At 41.6% G+C, this 19,234-nt stretch overlaps 1 protein-coding gene across 4 annotated transcripts in view; it reads left to right on the top strand.

The window, feature by feature from the left end:
- The first annotated feature begins 1,189 nt into the window (after window positions 1–1,189).
- EPHA6 (EPH receptor A6) overlaps window positions 1,190–19,234 on the top strand; it is an 844,148-nt gene continuing 826,103 nt past the window's right edge. For 2 of the 4 annotated variants that reach the window (XM_038402996.2, XM_038402988.2), the window contains exon 1: window positions 1,192–1,640. In XM_038402996.2, the coding sequence (XP_038258924.1) occupies window positions 1,538–1,640 (103 nt within the window). In that variant the 5' untranslated portion in view covers window positions 1,192–1,537. Of the gene's footprint in view, window positions 1,641–19,234 lie in introns of all 4 variants that reach the window. The other 2 variants (XM_038403007.2, XM_038403013.2) reach the window with 2 other exon arrangements.

Genomic DNA, 19,234 nt, shown 5'->3' with positions numbered 1-19,234 from the left:
AAGCATAGTCTTCCTAAAATGCTTGATAACATCATAGTTGGTAAATTGCTGTCCAGCTGGGCAAACAGATTCCTTTTCTTTTGTTCCATATTCATTCGTAAAAATGCCCTTATGTAAAAGGATTCCTGCTCTCCCGGATATATATGCGCACACACTCTGTCTTCCCATTCCTTCTTTGGCCCTTATTATTCCGACGAAAATGGGGACAACTTGTTCTAAGGGAGACAAATTCTTTAAGAAAAGAGCGAGACAGCTGAACAAGCAACTTGCTGCAAGGCTGACTAGTACGCCTTTAAAAAGGAGCTTCGTATAAGCGCCTCTCTCCTCTTAAAATACGTTAATGCTCAGCCACAGCACCCCCGTCCCCCAGCAAAGTGGAGGGATTTTTGTCTTGTCAACTAACCCCCTCTAGTGCTGAACAGGCTGCATATGACCCGCGGGCTGCTCGCAGCTTCCAGGCTCGGAAAGCTCTTCGCCGCTTGCTGCGCGCACACACACACACACACACACACACACACACAGTACCACCTCTTGTCAGGAGAGCGGCTGAGGAGGGGCCAGCGAGAGGCCGAGCTCTTTCTTGCTTTGCACCCCCCCCCCCACCTGCCACACTGTGCCCACGTTTAGGGACCCGCCGCATTATTTGCGATCCGCTTCTTTCGCGGGCGGGCGGGGGGGGGGGGTGTTCTGCAGCGAGCAATGCCCGCTGCTCGCAAGGTCCGCCTGCCCGGGGAGACCCCCCGGCTCTGCACGTCCGACGCCGGCTCGCAGCCACCCCGCGGGCGCTGAGGAGGGGCGGTCGCCCCGGAGAGGGCCCGAGGCTGCAGGCGACCTGAAGGCAGCCCGGGAGAGAGCCGCCGCCCCGGATTGCTGCCCGCGCCCCGCCACAGAGCGGGCGAGAGCGAGGGAGACCGCCCGGGGGCCAGGCGCCGGCGCGCTGCAAGTTTTGCCGAGGTGCGAGGCGGCTCGGGGAGCTTCCAGCTGCCGTCAGCGGCCTCCCGCCTCGGCCCGGGGGGGGGCGGGCTCGGCCGACAGCGAGCTCCCTCCTGGCGGGGGAGGGGGGGGGGGCTGAACCGCGTCGTCTCCGGTGGGGGGGGGGGGGCCGGGCGGTGCGGGGCGGAGGCGGGATGGGGAGGGTCCCCAGCAGGAGGCTGCCGCCGCTGTGGGGGCTGGTGCCCGAGCTGCTGCGGGGCTGACGGGGCGGGCGGGAGGGCAGCGAGCTCCCGCGCCCCGAGGCGAAGTTTCCGGAGCTCGCCCGGCTCCCGCCGGCGGCTGCGCTCCAGCGCCCCTCCACCCCCGCAGCCCCCTGGCCGCTGTGGCTGCTCCGCCCTCGGCCGCCGCCTCCCGCCCCGGGACCCCACCGGTGGATGCCATTTCTGCAGCACCTGGCGGCCGCCTGGTCCGAGGCACCTGGCCGACTGGACCCTGCCCTCCGGCCTTGGGGGCCGCAGCGTTTCCCGCTGGCCTGGAGGAGGAAGAGGACCTGAAGCCCGCCCCGCCTTCCCGGGGCAAGGACCAGGGGCCGCCGGCACCAGCCATGGGGGGCGGCGAAGCGAGAAGTTTGCTCTGGACCTTTGGCCTGTTCTTCCCTTTGCTGACGGCGAGCCCGGCGGGCTGCAGTCAAGGCTCCAGCAACCAAGGTAAAGAGCGGCGTGGCGGGATGGGAAGGCATCACTCTGGGTGGCTTTGCTCAGATCAACTTTTCTTCCCTCTAGGCACCTGGCTCTGGCAGCCGGGTGCTGGGCAGCTGGCAGTAGCCATGGCAATGACGGTAGCAATATGCAAAAAGAAAAGGAGGACTTGTGGCACCTTAGAGACTAACAAATTTATTAGAGCGTAAGCTTTCGTAATGCGTCCGATGAAGTGAGCTGTAGCTCACGAAAGCTTATGCTCTAATAAATTTGTTAGTCTCCAAGGTGCCACAAGTCCTCCTTTTCTTTTTGCGAATACAGACGAACACGGCTGCTCCTCTGAAACCGGTAGCAATATGCTTATCCCGCAGGGCTGGGGGTGCTTTGCTCTCCCCCTTCTGAGAGGGCGAATTGGCTGCCCCACTTAGGGGCCTGACGGGCAATGTTCCAAGGCTAAAGCACCGAGAAGAGGAGCAAGTTCAGGGGGATTCCTCAGCCCCACCGACCGTGGCTGGTCCAGGGCTCTCAGAGGAAATGCTCTCAGTGAGCAGGAAATGTGGCACTGATTAAAAACCTCAGTGAAACTCCTGCAGACCTCAGCTCTTCCTTTAAGTTCACGTGCGATCTATGGGTACAGGCAGCAAATAGATTAAATATTTTGCCCATTTCTGTAAAATGCAGCCAGTGTCTTCTCTGTAGGGATTTCTCTTGGGTGGGTTGATTGTTTCTGGCACAGATAATAGGAAACACAAATACCTGTCTTTTTCATTTGTTCTCTATGAATGATTTGGCAGGTAACTCCCTCAAAGGCAAGTAGATGACTCTTTAAAACTTAGTATTTCTGGGAAGGAAGCATATAGTGTGTGTGAGAGAGAGGTGGAGGTGTGTGGGGAGGAGGTTGAATATTAGAACTGTTTTCTTTTGCAATAAGGGACCAATCATATACCTACTGAAGCCCACAAAAACCCCCACCTCTCCTGGATTTCAAAAGGGGTAAGACTGAACCCAAAAATACAATGAGTAGAAAAGTGTACCATCCTGAATGAAATTGGTGTGATATTAAAGGGGCTTTTTTGCCCTATGATAGCAATATTAGAGCATGTACTGTAGAAAGGGATCTTAGTTCTGATGTAATTAAGATAGTAACAGGCTTTCTATATCAATGTCTGTTTTCATAGGTACATAACTGTATAGTAGAACTTGGTCTAGGCTGAAAGCACAGAATGGTAGCATATTTTTATTTAAAATTTGAATTATAAGATGTGCTTTCCTCTTATTTAACTCAAAAAGCACACTCAAAAATAATTTTGGAAGCTCACAGCATCTAAAATGAGATGACTGCTCCCTTTAGTGAGAAATCACATATAGGTCTCAAGATGACGTTTTTATTTTGCACATGTGGCAATTCTTGGTTGCCAAAAATGCTCTTTTAATTTAGTATTGCAGGTACATGCCAGTTATGTATTACTTGACACAATATATATTACCCCCTTGGCTACAGCGTAGTCCAGGCTAAAATGTAGTCTCTGTACCAAAAGTGACTCTACACAGTAATCACTCTATTTAAAAAGATCCGTAGAAAATATACTGTGTATTCAAGGAACATTAAGTTTTTTTTCAAAGAAATTAAAAGGAAACAAACATAGCTGAAGGTGAAACATACTCTATTGCATGCCATCCAACATCTGAGTAGAATAGAGCATTTCCTTAACTGCATCCTTAATGTACGTTTTTTTCTGCCAAAATATTGGAGGACATGTGTGACATATTTAATCCTTAACTGTTTTGGATATTTTGGCATGACTCAACTTCATGTGATGTAATTTTAGTGTAGGCGTAAAATCCAATAGTTGAAGGACAGTTTTAAAGGGACACATCTTAAATGTTATTTATCTGAAATATTTTTAACCATTATCATTATAAGGAATACCTAAGAAGTAGGAAAATATTAGAGGAAAGGATTTTTTTAAAAAAAATCATGGATTTGACAGCACTTTGTATATAATCAATTTAATTTTTCCTCAGTACAATACATTTTTAATGGATTTTTATCACAAGAATAGAAGTGAATAACATTTTTAGACACAGGAAAATATGATAATAAAAATGCAAAAATTTGCATGAGGAATGAGGGGCAGGTATAGTATCTGAAATTACTTAATACGTGTTTTTAAAATTATCAGCAATTAAGTTGATAATGACCCTTTAACTTTTCTATAATACATTCTTTAAAAGCTCAGATATTATGATTTTTACAATTTATAACCTTACAAAAGCCATTGAGTACATATCCTCTTTTGCATAGGAAACACAAATCTTCCATGGCAGCACAATATTGTTTGTCTTTTACTTCACCTTCTTGCTAATGCATACTAAAGTCTACTATATTACAAGGCCTATCCAGGCATACAAATATATATAGTTAATAAAGCAAAGTATGCAGTCACTTTGAAAAGTTTAAAGCCTGATTGCTTGGACTAAGGATAAAGATTTTTGTAGGAAATAATTCAAATTAGATTAATATCTATTAATGTATATAGGGGTAATTAAGCTGGCAATAATGTTTAAGGGTAGTTGACCTTACAGAGTCAAAAATTATGGGGAAAAAGAAGTTAAGTAAAACAAATTATCCCAAAAGAGAATTCCTCCAGGATTAGTTGCATTTTAAAAAATACATTTTGAAAGTTTTTAAAATGCCTTTCAGTAGATTTATTCAAAGAGAGAATATATCTTGCTAATAACTGTCATGAACAATGTTGGGATATCCAGTTATTTGCTGAGTACAGTACTGTGGGATTTCCTAACATTTTTGTAATTACTTTCTCCTTTTACACTTCACTTGTGAAAACTTTCAGTAGTCTGCGAGGTCATTTTTGAACATCATGATTATATTATAAAAGTCACACAATTAAAAATCAGACTCAATCTGATATTAATCATGAATTGAAAATGACTAAAATAGGCCCCAATGCCAAAATGTACATGAGCATCTGCTTAATAAAATGTTATCCAATGAAATTTAGTTTTAATGGAGACTTTCTCAAAACAGTGAAAATTAAGAAATATTGCATTAACTCAAAGTGGAATTGAATGGAAAATCTGGATACACTGGGGAAGTCATTCATTGTATAAATACTCTCAAAGGATTAGTATTAAAATATTAGTTACTTAAATTTGGATACCCAGATATTAAGAACCTATAAGAAATTTTTGAAATCTGCTGTAGTGCACTAAAGAAAAAATAAGACATTTCTGTACTCAAGTTTTCATATGGCAACATTTCAGAATACTAATTTTGAAAATGGAGTTGGGTAAATCATAATGAAAAAAGGCTCATTAAGTTCCATTGAGTTTTGAGTTTGGCTTTAAGATTCGATGTCTTTGACCTGTTATCTTTCAATACATATTTGCAAATGGTGAAGACATAGGACAACAATATCAAAAGCCTGGAAGAATCACAAAGGAATATACTTTAAGGAGAAAAATAGAGTAATTTATTTCATTTTTCTATCCCACCATGGCAACGAAAAGAGCCTTTAATGCAGTGTTTGCAGTTCATCCTCTGAAATGATGTTTTTCAGTGTCATGTCAAAAACTGTAGTATACTATTAAAGGACTAAGTAAATCCATAGATTCAGAATAGGTAAGGGTTCTTTTCCTTTAAAAAAAATGAAACTTTTAATTTTTTAAAAGTTCGTAGACTCTTTGGTTCTTACCCTTCACTCAGTAAATCAATGCACGGTGTCTTGTTCTATCTGTGGTAAGGCAGACTGAAACAATAGTATTGACAAAGGAGTGAACTTACTCATTCATCTTAATGGAATGGTGAGTTCAAAAATAAATTGCAACCATCCTAAGAGCTAGTTTCTACTGTTAAAAAGATCTGTGGACAGATGAGATAATTGTCCACACATTTCTGTGCACAAGCAGTGAATCAGAAATCAACCTGAAACAGGCATTCTTGCAAGATAGACCTCACTGGGTGGATCTTGGTTGGGATGTTTGTCCAGACTCCCGTTGATCAGCCACCAATATCTAACCATTAGCTAGCTGCATAAATGGGGCTAGATTTTATCATGTATTGCTGCTTAGTTGTTTGGCTGTCAAACTCAGAGCAGACTTCTTAATTATGCTTGAAGATACAGAAAATAGCATCCTAACTATAAGTCAGTTTATCAGAAATATATTTATGTCTATAAGATGTGGGTCATAACAGATCATTCAACAATCCCAGATATTTTAAAAACAACTTATGTTGGAAGAAGACACTATCCGACAATTTCTGGGCTGCACCCTCTATTGAGTTATATTTACTACTTTCTATCACCAAAAGTTTAGATTTCCAAAAGAAAATGACAGGGATTGCAGAATTTTATAGCATGTTTCATGCATGTCTGTGAACTTTAAGAGCAAGTTACCTTTTTGGATATCATGTATCAATCCATTTCTCCAGCTTGTGAAATGTACAAGCTTGGTCTGTTTCATGCTATTTTAAAAAAGAAACTATTCTTTGTCCACATAGCACAAGTATGCAGTTTCAAAATTATGTCAAATTTTAATAAGATTGATTTCCCTTTCTCCCGCCCACCCCCCAGTAAAATTGAATAGCATGGCTCAGATAATGGAGCCTTTCAGCTATAGGTCAGTACTTGAAATCTGAGACAGATTAGCAGTCACCCAAAATCATTATCAACTGAAGGAAGTTGGGTGATTTTTTTTTTTAAAAATCCATTTCCTAATGGATAAATACGTATCTCATATACAACCCTGTCATAATTGCACATGCTGAAACCACAAACAGGAATAATGAGTGTATGGAGTCAATGGGTATAGAAATTGAAATACTTGCTTGCTATTACAAGGGTTACCTCCAGGTCAGGACTTGAGACAGTATGAGGAAAGTTGTGCTGCCTGTTGTCAATGTTGTACTTGTCTTGTAGGCAGTGGGGTTTGTGTGGATTGTCCCTCTCTACCTTTTGTTAACATTAAAGTAACTATGGAAAATACAAGGGAAAATGAAAAAAAGTAAGTGTACCAGTCTGGGAGAAGTATAAAGCTTCCCTTTAAAAGACCATAGAATGAATAATGAGAACAATATTATTTCTGCCTCAAGCTATCAATAATTTTTATAGAGCTTAAACTGTTCCAGAGTGTCCTAGAACCATATAATAATCTTGAGTGCTAATGACAGCATTGGAACCTTCTCAGTAGCAGATATATATGCAACTTTGTATATCTAGTAGTCTAGAATATCTACAATAAACAGATTTGAAGAGAACCCTTCATAAAATATTGGTTCTAAATGCTGAGTGAGCACTTTCAGTTCATCTCTATTTGGCAGTAGTGAAAGTGAACCTAGTGTACTTTAATTTCTGACACCTTCAGATCATCATGAAGTAACTCTTTCAGACTTGATTATGCCGGATAAAGATGAATTTAATCGATGGAGTGGAATGAAAAAGTACGATAATGTAATTGTATCACATGAGGATGATAAAGCACTTTCTAAAAAAGAAAAGGAGTACTTGTGGCACCTTAGAGACTAACAAATTTATTAGAGCATTAGCTTTCGTGAGTTACAGCTCACTTCATCAGATGCTGTGAGCTGTAACTCACGAAAGCTTATGCTCTAATAAATTTGTTAGTCTCTAAGGTGCCACAAGTACTCCTTTTCTTTTTGCGAATACAGACTAACACGGCTGCTACTCTGAAACCTGTCATTATGCAAAGCATTTTCTAGTTCATTACTAACCAAGGAGGATGTTAAACATCATCTCCCAGGGACAGACATTTTTAAATCAAGAAGCCTGGATAACTTGCATCCAAGAATCCTAAAAGAGTTGTCTGAGAGAATCTCTGGCCTGCTTATGTCAATTTTTAATAAATCTTGCAATACCAGGGAAATTCCAGAAGACAGAAAGAGTGTTAATGTTGTGTCAATATTCAAAAAGGGCAAGCAGGATCACCCAGGTTACTATAGACCTGTCAGCTTGACATCAATCCTAGGGAAAATAATGGAAATGTTAATACTGGACTTAATTAATAAAGAATTAAAGGATAGGGATATAATGTCAGTCAACGTGGTTTTATGGAAAATAGGTCTTGTGAAACAAACCTAAGCGTACTATGGAACTTTTAGTGCCTGGTAGCAAGGTAATCCAACCTTCTCTTTTCCATTGATGTCCTTCATTCCAATTATGATTTTGTTACCAAATTTTCAACAAATTCATTTGTGGATGCACCATTCTTGTCTAAGAATAATTCTGTCATCATTGGTAGGCATTAGAGATTCTGTTCCGTTATTCCTGTGAGATTCCATTTAATTTAGACATTACTTCTAAGGTGTGTATATATAGCTGAGTACAATTCACTGGCAAATTCTGCTTCAACTCAAGTGCCCATTTCACAAGTGTCTTTTGCCTGAGGCCTGTTTATATATCTGAGAGTACAGTCTGACCTGAAGTCTTTTTTGTTTGTAGTTCTAGCAACTTTGGAATGTTTTGCTGATGTCATTGTTCAACACTCTCAACATATGTCTGTGATGTATGATGATGTCTAAGCATCTCTAGCATTTGTTGTCTCAAGTCTATGCATTTGGACTAAATTCCAACAAAGTCTACAGAATATAGAGCTGGTTGAATAATTTGAAAATATTCATTATAACTGTTGGCATTGTTTTCACAGAACAGTTATTAATGACTAATTTAGTTCACTATTCAGTCAGCTCTATAAGCAGTCAAATAGTATTAGCTAAGTAATTCATAATTTTTCTGCCACTTGGTAGTTTTCTGTAAATATTATTCCACTATTCTACTGGCTCTACTACATTTTAAGCCCCTTCAAACTCTGAGCAGCACCTGAGTACAACTGATTTGCACAATAGCTGCAAAATTCACAAATTTCTTTGGTATACAAATTAGAACTGGTCAAAAAATGGAATTTCCTTTCTGTGAGAAATTCTGACACTTCAAAATTTATTTGGGTTCTGAATCAGAACAAAAAAGCTAAAATTTCCCACAAAACACAAATTCTGAATATTTTTTATTTGAAGCCATAGAAACATTTTGTTTCCATAATATGGAAACATTATATAATATAAAGAAAAGGAGTACTTGTGGCACCTTAGAGACTAACAAATTTATTAGAGCATAAGCTTTCGTGAGCTACAGCTCACTTCATCGGATGCATTTGGTGGAAAAAACAAAGGAGAGATTTATATACACACACACAGAGAACATGAAACAATGGGTTTATCATACACACTGTAAGGAGAGTGATCACTTAAGATAAGCCATCACCAGCAGCAGGGGGGGGAAAGGAGGAAAACCTTTCATGGTGACAAGCAAGGTAGGCTAATTCCAGCAGTTAACAAGAATATCAGAGGAACAGTGGGGGGTGGGGTGGGAGGGAGAAATACCATGGGGAAATAGTTTTACTTTGTGTAATGACTCATCCATTCCCAGTCTCTATTCAAGCCTAAGTTAATTGTATCCAGTTTGCAAATTAATTCCAATTCAGCAGTCTCTCGTTGGAGTCTGTTTTTGAAGCTTTTTTGTTGAAGTATAGCCACTCTTAGGTCTGTGATCGAGTGACCAGAGAGATTGAAGTGTTCTCCAACTGGTTTTTGAATGTTATAATTCTTGACGTCTGATTTGTGTCCATTCATTCTTTTACGTAGAGACTGTCCAGTTTGGCCAATGTACATGGCAGAGGGGCATTGCTGGCACATGATGGCATATATCACATTGGTAGATGCGCAGGTGAACGAGCCTCTGATAGTGTGGCTGATGTGATTAGGCCCTATGATGGTGTCACTTGAATAGATATGTGGACAGAGTTGGCAACGGGCTTTGTTGCAAGGATAGGTTCCTGGGTTAGTGGTTCTGTTGTGTGGTGTGTGGTTGCTGGTGAGTATTTGCTTCAGATTGGGGGGCTGTCTGTAAGCAAGGACTGGTCTGTCTCCCAAGATCTGTGAGAGTGATGGGTTGTCCTTCAGGATAGGTTGTAGATCCTTGATGATGCGTTGGAGAGGTTTTAGTTGGGGGCTGAAGGTGATGGCTAGTGGCGTTCTGTTGTTTTCTTTGTTGGGCCTGTCCTGTAGTAGGTGACTTCTGGGTACTCTTCTGGCTCTGTCAATCTGTTTCTTCACTTCAGCAGGTGGGTATTGTAGTTGTAGGAATGCATGATAGAGATCTTGTAGGTGTTTGTCTCTGTCTGAGGGGTTGGAGCAAATGCGGTTATATCGTAGCGCTTGGCTGTAGACAATGGATCGAGTGGTATGATCTGGATGAAAGCTAGAGGCATGTAGGTAGGAATAGCGGTCAGTAGGTTTCCGATATAGGGTGGTGTTTATGTGACCATCGCTTATTAGCACCGTAGTGTCCAGGAAGTGGATCTCTTGTGTGGACTGGTCCAGGCTGAGGTTGATGGTGGGATGGAAATTGTTGAAATCCTGGTGGAATTCCTCAAGAGCTTCTTTTCCATGGGTCCAGATGATGAAGATGTCATCAATGTAGCGCAAGTAGAGTAGGGGCATTAGGGGACGAGAGCTGAGGAAGCGTTGTTCTAAGTCAGCCATAAAAATGTTGGCATACTGTGGGGCCATGCGGGTACCCATCGCAGTGCCGCTGATTTGAAGGTATACATTGTCACCAAATGTGAAATAGTTATGGGTGAGGACAAAGTCACAAAGTTCAGCCACCAGGTTAGCCGTGACAGTATCGGGGATACTGTTCCTGTCGGCTTGTAGTCCATCTTTGTGTGGAATGTTGGTGTAGAGGGCTTCTACATCCATAGTGGCTAGGATGGTGTTTTTAGGAAGATCACCAATGGACTGTAGTTTCCTCAGGAAGTCAGTGGTGTCTCGAAGATAGCTGGGAGTGCTGGTAACATAGGGCCTGAGGAGGGAGTCTACATAGCCAGACAATCCTGCTGTCAGGGTGCCAATGCCTGAGATGATGGGGCGTCCAGGATTTCCAGGTTTATGGATCTTGGGTAGCAGATAGAATACAAGCCTCTGATGGCTCCTAGTGTTGATTTAATTGTGCATGTGTCATCCCCACAGATACCGAGCATGTTCCTTCAATCTCATACCTCCTAGTGCTGACCATAGTATGCATTTGCCAGCCCCACAGAGCAACTGAACATGCTGTACCCCGTCACAGCTTGTACACGTGACAGGACTGCATATATATCATCTCCACAGACTAGCTGAGCGTGTTGCCACCTGCTGAGGACTATAGGACAAAGTCAGACTTTCCCTATAAAAATGGCTGTTACAGGCTGGGTACCAGAACTGAGAGCAGGGAGCCAGTCTCTCCTGTTTTCTCAGTGACCCCATGCCAGCAGGGCCAGATTAATCTTTTGGGTCCCGGGGCCAAACATATTTGTGGGCCCCCATGGAGGCAATTGATCATGGCGTGGGGAGGTCAGTCCACAGACTGAGGGGCCAGCCAGAGGCACTGGGGCATGGCGTGGCAGGGGAAGCCCCACCCACCCAATGTGAGGGCATTATTTACAAACCAGCAGTTGCCAGGCCCACAGTGGCCTGCCAGCCCTGTGCTGCCAGCATGCCCGCTCCCCTTGGGGGCAGGCCCATGCCACGCCACACAGCCCCACTTCCCAACACCTCTTGACTCCCTATGGCCAGAGGACCCCCAGTCCCACTATTCCCAGCACCCCCCAGACCCACTCACAAATTCACAGTGCCCTGCACAACACCACTCCTGCCACAGCCCCACCACAACTGCCCAACACCCCACACAGAACCCCCACTCCCTAGTGCCCCAACAAACACACAGATCTTCCCTGCGCCTTCACAGCCCAGCACCCCTCCCCAGATTCCCCCCCAGACACACTTCCCCAAGCCCTGCCTCCCGGCTGTTCTCACCGGCCTTGCTGGGAGGCGACTGTGTCTGCCGGGCTGAGCCAGCCGCATAGCCAGGGACCGGGAATTGCTCCAGCCCCTCGGGAGTGACACGATCAGCCAGGCCAGGACCTGCCCCGGCCGGGGTCCCTTAAGACACACTTGCCTGGAGGGGCCCAGCCAAGTCCTCTGCACTCTACCAGTCCCAGGCAGCTCAGCTCTGGGGAGACAGGTGGGGCCTCACAGGTGGTGGGTAGCAGAGACTGCACTGGGGTCTGGTCAGGGGGCTGAGAGGAGCAAGGGGTGGGGCCAGGGGATGGAGAGGAGCCCTCGGCCAGCTGGCGGGCAGGCTGAGAAGAGCAAGTGGTTGGTGGGGGTCTCGGGGCACAGTGCAGGTGGAGTAGGCTGTGACCCCTTCTGAGCATGGGCCTGTCTCCATGGAGCCACTGGAGCCATTGTAAACCTGGCACTGCCTGCCAGCACCCAGGCAGTGTGGAGTAGGAAGCCATCTGATTCAAATGCAGAGGGGACAAAAACCAGGTCTGGTGGATTGCAGGGTAGGACTGGGAAAGTAGAGCTTGGAGGTGAAGACCAGGACTGGAGACTGGCAGTGTTTGAATGCCTTGAACAACAGCAGTGTTCATAATATGTAATCAAACTGTAATGTTGTTGTTATTGTTATGATACTTGTAGAACATATATTAAGTTTAAGAAGTTCTAATCTCTGCAATTCTTTTTGCTATAATTTCCTCCAATTCTCCTTCATCATTTATTTTAATTCTCTGTTAAGCTTAATCGTCAGCTTAATTTTTTACCTTTCTGCTAGCTTCAGTTTTGTGATTTTATTTTTTAACATCCATGATTTCTTATCATCCCACTTTATTTCTAGAGAGTTGGTCGAATCTAATACGTATTTTTGTATAATGATACACTGGTTGTTAAATTTAGTATTAGAATATAATCTGCAAGTGACATTATTGTATGACTCTTTTCTCAGTTTTATTCCTGCTCTTTGTTCCTTTTATAATCCTAATGGGTCCAAAACTAAGGAAAACTATTGTGGTGAAGATTGGATATCTCTGGCCTCTCAAAGGATTCAATCTTGGAGACACTTATGTCTGTGAGCAACTTCACTCGCAGCATTAGGGGCTGGGAAAAGATCCAGATTAAAACTCTGGAATGAAACAGGCATTGGTAGCTTGAGAGAGAATACTCTGTCCTTTCTTCCCACACAGAACAAGGAATGTTATTAGAATTAAGTGACAAGTGGGAAGATTTTCTCTGTTAGCAGCTGTTGATCTTGTTGGGAAAAGGTTACGTGAGTTCTGTGGACTCATTGAAGCCACTGGATATAACAGGGTGGGAATGGGTCTCTGAGGGAGAGAACCTAGGGTGTGGAATCAGTAATCCCAAAGAAGGCAGCTCTGGGGCAGTAAAGCCGAAGGAGAAGGTTGGACCTGAATGTTACCATATTGATTCTTTTGTTGTTAAAGCCAAACCCCAGAAATAGCGAGCTTTGACTCTAGATCATGTATGGACTCTGATTTTGGTAAAGCAGTTTAGGAAAGGTACCTGTTTACATTAGCTTTACCATCGCTTGATAGTGAGTAGTCCAATACAATTTGTGTGAGTAAAGTTCCTCCCCTACACATGGGTGTAGGACCAGGCCCTTGTGCAGGAAAATTCAGCGGACTTATACTGTTTTTGTACACTATCTCTGGAAACCAACTTTCGATAAAGTGACAGAAAAATAGTAGATAAAATTATCCAGAGCATTTCATTACATTTTTTAGGTGTTTGCCAAGGAATATTTACCATTCTTCACAAAAAGCTATATCATTATTAAATCCCTCCTTCTCAGTTAACATCCTTCCCCCAACTATTAGCTAAAAGAATCACTTAAATTACACCGCATAGTTTTCAAAATAATTTCAAACAAGACAAAATCCTGCATTTCCTTGTCTGTGTACTCTGATTTGTGTAGGTTTTCTTTTTAAAAAAATATTAATTTTGTTAAGGCCAATAAAAAAACCTTGAGTTTTGGTGAAGGCTTAATTATCATCTACTTTCTTAAGTTGTTGACCAGGCTACTTCTTTGCTTTATGCCCAGATTTACCATGCCCATTCTTCAACCGAATGCCTCTATTCCATCTTTTCAATAAATTTGATAAAACTGATTAATGTAATGTTTATTTCCAATGTCTTCAAATTATTTTCTGTATACAAGAGAAAAAACCTGGTACAGGTAAGACATGTATTTACTTGTTCACATCCCCAAGGGTATTTCCTAACTAAGAATCTGATTGTACAGGGCCCACTGTAGAGGTATACATTGAAAGGGCATAAGGACTTTCCCCGCCCAACCTCAGGCCCTCCATAAGGGCCAAGCGAAACTGCAGTCCCAGTGCTCGTGTGAGTGTAGGGATTACTTCCTTTCTAGTCCTCTCAGGGTACACAGGTTTTAGGAGAGCAATGGAGGTGTTACGGAACAGATGTAATTCTCCTGCCAACTGACCAACTCCTCACACAAGGTATTAGGAGCAGATTAACAGCCTTTGTGCATGTGGGAGCTCTCCATAGGGCAGTGAAGCGCCACATTTCTTACTATGAGGCTGAGTCTAAATGACCCAATAATATAGCCCTTAAGAAAGACTGTCAACCCAGTGACAGGTTTCAGAGTAGCAGCCGTGTTAGTCTGTATTCGCAAAAAGAAAAGGAGTACTTGTGGCACCTTAGAGACTAACAAATTTATTAGAACATAAGCTTTCGTGAGTTACAGCTCACTTCATCCGATGAAGTGAGCTGTAGCTCACGAAAGCTTATGCTCTAATAAATTTGTTAGTCTCTAAGGTGCCACAAGTACTCCTTTTCTTTTTGTCAACCCAGTGTAGAACACAGTAATTTAGGCTGAAATATCTCCATGGGAATAGATAGATACTGAAACTAGACATTTAGTAATTTGTGTTGCTTCCTTATTTCAGCAGGTTGTGGATGTTATGGCATTTTGTAGTGTGTCATGAAATCACCTCTTGAGGAACATAAAGGGCAATCAGAACAATCAGTAATAAAACACTACATGAAAGCACACACATGAAATGAGGACATATTAAAAGATGTATTTACCAGAAACCCTTACAATTGCCATTTATTTAATGGTTTCTACACCTAGAACAAAAGGGGGAAAGTCACCTATAGCATATACCATCACTGGTGTATATCATGAGTTATTTGCTTTAGCTGGGACCCTCTGGTTAAAGTGAAGTTGCTTCTGTAATTCATAGTCTTAGGTTTCTGGCTACTTCTGTACAAAAATGGAAACAATAGAATGAAAGAGAAAACACACAACTGTAAAAAAAATTATAATATATTAATGTTAAAAAATAAAAAATAATATATTAATGATAAAAAAATCACATCAAAATGGTAATGGCTAACTACAAAATTTTCAACTTGCTATTATTTTCCATTTTCTAAAAGAACGTACAATAAATCCTAACACAGATTGGATAGATTGTCACTAAGCAATACGTGTTCTTATAAATCCAGAAGTGTGTCATTTTTTTAACTAAAAATTATGTAACTTATTTAACTAAAAATTGAAGTTTAGATCATGCCTTCCCACAAAAGAGCCTGAAGGGCTAAGGATACTAGAAAAAAAGTGTTTCCAACCTATCATGTGGTCAAGAGGGGCAGTATTTGTCTCTCCATAGAGTCCAACCCAGTGATATCAGAGAATCTATGGCAAATTTGTAGAGCTAGGGACAATTGCAGAGGGTTGGCTCTTCTACACTAACTACCCTTTGGGACCAGCAGTGTTCATGTGGAGCTGTGTTGTCAGTCATGCCCCAAGTGTGTCTGGACCCAAACAGAAATGTAAAATCTCAAAAAACAATACATTTTCTGGCCTTACTGGATTGACAAGGGGATAAGAAGTTGTAAAACACTCAGGTACCAGAGCAATGCATAAGGTGGAGCTTTTTAGATGATGCGACGAGGCTGGGCTTGCCAGTGTGTGTACTCTGTGTGGTGCTGCCCAGCTGCTAGGTCACTGAATGCCAGCTCTTCCCCTGTCTCTGGCATCCCCTCCCCTCAGTTACTCTGAAGCTGTGGCAATCCCCCTTTCGGTAGGTAGCAACTCGGCCCTCCAGCCAGGGTAACAATCTAACAAAATGTATGTATATAGTCTAATGTCCCCACAAAAGAAAGGGTCTGCAGCCCTACTTCAGAGGGTTGTGCACCTTTGTCTCAGGACTTACAATGTCTTTATTCCCCTTATCTCCAGGGTGGAAAAAGGGGTTTGTTCTCCCTTCACAAGAGGGTGGTTGGCAGGAGAGCCCAGGCTCTTCCTCTCAAGCCGGCTCTGATCCAGGGCCCTACTAGAGACAGCAGTAGCAAACACTCACAGAATGCTTTGGGGCTGCTTCCCGGGGCAACTTCCTGTAACTTACTTTTCCCAGCCCAGGGCATGGTCAAAAGTCCCACAGATGATCCACAGGAAGTTAGAACAAAGGGTTCCTTAGACCCAGAGGAAGGATAGTTGTTTCTCTAGAGTCTTCAGTAGCTGCCAGGTTGCATACTTCTTGCCATTCTATCTTAAGTTCTCTCTTAACCAAACTTTTGAAGTCCTGTGTGCTCAGGGGAATCTTTTATATCAACCTCCTCATGTTTTAAAGCATTTTTGCCTCTTTATATGCCATTTTAATTCCCACATATCCCGACATGCACTGGAATCCACATCATTACATATGATTACTTAATTGTACTATTTCCATAGTTAAGAACAATTGTCCTCATTCTGAATTGTCTAGGTCTCTTTTAAGCTCCTCCTCCAGCTGGAACAGGTCTGTAGGTGCAACGGAGTGAAGACATCTGGGCCCAGAACTGCTTCTCTTTTGTTTTTCAAAGTTATAAGCAACTGTAAACAGAATGTTTAATGGAAAGTATCTGGCAATTTTAACTGTAGGCTGCGCTATCAGCCCTACCTATAATACAATTATAATAACTTTAGTAACTAGATTGTATGTACATATACTAATTTAGCATTTATAGAGTATCTTTCATCTGAACATAATCTCTATACAAACATTAATATAGGAAATATGTCAATTTTACAGATGAATAAACCAAGGCACAGAGTGATTGTGATTTGACTAAGATCACATACTGATTCAGTGTCAGAGTTGAGAATAGAATTCAGGAGTCCTTTTTTAACCAGTATATAACAAGACTTCCATGTATTAACTAGGATAATGATGCATGTCATTCACTTCCCTTTTTCTTCCTCAGTTCTAGTCCTTAAATAATATAGCATCCATTTTGTTGCCATTGCACATCACAAGTTCCTGTAATATTTAATCTGTACACTTCATTATTTATCATTTTCCTTCCTAATTTTGTAGTAAGTATTTTTCTTTTTAAATAATGTCCTGAAGCTTTAGTGTTACTGGTTTTCCATCATATTAGAGTAAATTGGGGAATTATTTTTAATAACTACAGTCTGATAAATCATGTATTTTATACTTTGGAGATGTGCCTCAAGAAATATATGATGATTGAAACTAGTGCCACAGATGGATATTTTGAAAATAAAAAAGAAAATCAATAATAGATTAGGCTTGATTAGATGTTGACATTTAGCACTGCAGATCCAGAATGTTAAAATGTACTGACAACACAATCTTCCTCCTAATTTGCAAAAGTACGTCTATTCTCAGTTCATATATATCATTGTGCATATATTGTAAAGGTTAATGAACAAATGATAATAAAATTAGCAAAAAGCTCATCTGATTGTTCAGGTGTTAGCCTAAAGGGCTGAATGTTTTATAATCTAGTTTGTCATATGTGAAATCTAATTTAATATTTTTGTTATATTAAATTTTGTATTGCTAGAATATTTAGGTGAATCCAAAGATCCTTATAGCCTCATTTTTCCTTTCAGTTTTATTTGTTCTGTTGTTCTGTTGAATTGAGTGAAATTACTCCTGAATTATGCTGATTTAAACTAGAGGAGAAACAGCTCTATAGTGAAACAGCATTAAACCACTGCTCATGGTTCTAATAAACATATCAAACACTGGTCCTAGTATGGAGCCTTATGGCACCTTACCGGTAAGCACTGCCATAATGAACAGTAATCATTTATTCCTACTCTTCTTGTCTCTTAACCAGTTTTTGATCCATGACAATACTTCACTGCTCACTCCATTACTGCTTAGTTTGCTTTCTAGCCTCTTGTGAAAGATTGTGTCAAAATCTCCCAGGTTAGTTTTTCCAGTAGCTAGTTAAAAATAGTTGAAGAAACCATGAATTGCAGCTTGGCACTTCCTCCTTTTATCTCCATCCTCACAGGTGACATTTTCTCATTTACAAGTGACAAATGGTAGTTTAGAATATCAATAATATTTTTGATTGTTCCTGACCTCAGGCTTCTTCCATACTTCCATTGAAAATATCTTCCTGTTTTATTAAATTCACTTTTGGTGTTTGTAAAGACCACCTCCTGTTTAGTCCCCAGGAACCAAAAATGCCAAAAATGCTTAGTTTTAACTGTAAATGTTTTAATTCCACCTCTCTCAAGCCCCAACAGCAATTGTACTGACTTGTCAGGGATTTCATGGCACTTCAGTTTCTAAAAGCAGTGGGCTAGGGGAGAAAATATCTGTGAGGAAAGGCAGAGAGGGACAGATAGTTAAAAACTGGGAGAGAGTTACAAGTGTAACTGCCTTTGACACTAAAATCTCTATGGATATTTTTTCAAAACAGTTAAACAGCAATGGATTTATTTTGCTCTTACCCATTATATATAATGGGTTTAGGGGTATAGTTTTTGCTTGAGTGATGTAGTCCGAACTGTACCATTTTGAATTGGTGCACAATCATGACATCATCAAAAGGTCCCAACCAGCCAATCAAACTGCAGCTTTGGGTAATCAGTGTCCCCAGCCAGACTGTAGTTCTCACTGAGGACCTTCACGTATAGTTTGCATCAGCATCCTCCTTATCACTCTTCCTGTTTAATGTGCATGTACAGCAGATAAAGATTTTTAGACGGTGTCTCCAATATGACACACAATTTGACTTTTCATTACACCTGGTCTCTGAAGGAAATGAGTAAATAAGTAAAATAAACCAATTTATGCTTAATCCAGATAGCGAGGAAGCAGAGCTGGTGGTAATGGGAAGAATACAAAGGAAATGGCTAGGAACTGTGTGTGTTCCTGTTTCCGACTCTCACAATTTTATTGAGCCACACAATATTTTGTGCTTTTCTTTGAGCTTTAGCTTCTGGAATTAGGTTATTACCTGAGAATCTCAGTTTTCATTAAAAACAAGTACTTTTCTAGCCTTCATGTTGCAGGGAAAAACTTGAAAACATAAACTCTAAACATTCTAATGACAGAAGGCAAATAAAAAGAACCCAAAATAAAATATTTTAAAAACCTTATTACTTTTAAGTCAGTCTTTGGAGGGCGAGGAGAGGATTAACATGATGTTTGAAACCTTGAGTACGCCTGAGTGTACCTTTTCGTGGAGTTCTTTCTATGACATTTGCTAATAAGGTTTTCTGTCTTGGGGTCATTTTGGATCTATTTGTGCACATGGACTCTCAAGTAACATCTGTGGTTTCTACTGTAGTGCTTTTTTTCACCATAATTAGCATGGAAGCTGACTGGTGCTTTTCCATGTGTACTTCACCACATTGATTCATGCAACTGTAATCTCTAGATTACTCTAG

Source organism: Dermochelys coriacea, chromosome 1 (assembly GCF_009764565.3).
Source record: "Dermochelys coriacea isolate rDerCor1 chromosome 1, rDerCor1.pri.v4, whole genome shotgun sequence".
Taxonomy (NCBI): domain Eukaryota; kingdom Metazoa; phylum Chordata; order Testudines; family Dermochelyidae; genus Dermochelys; species Dermochelys coriacea.
This window is presented reverse-complemented; position numbering and strand designations above follow the sequence as displayed.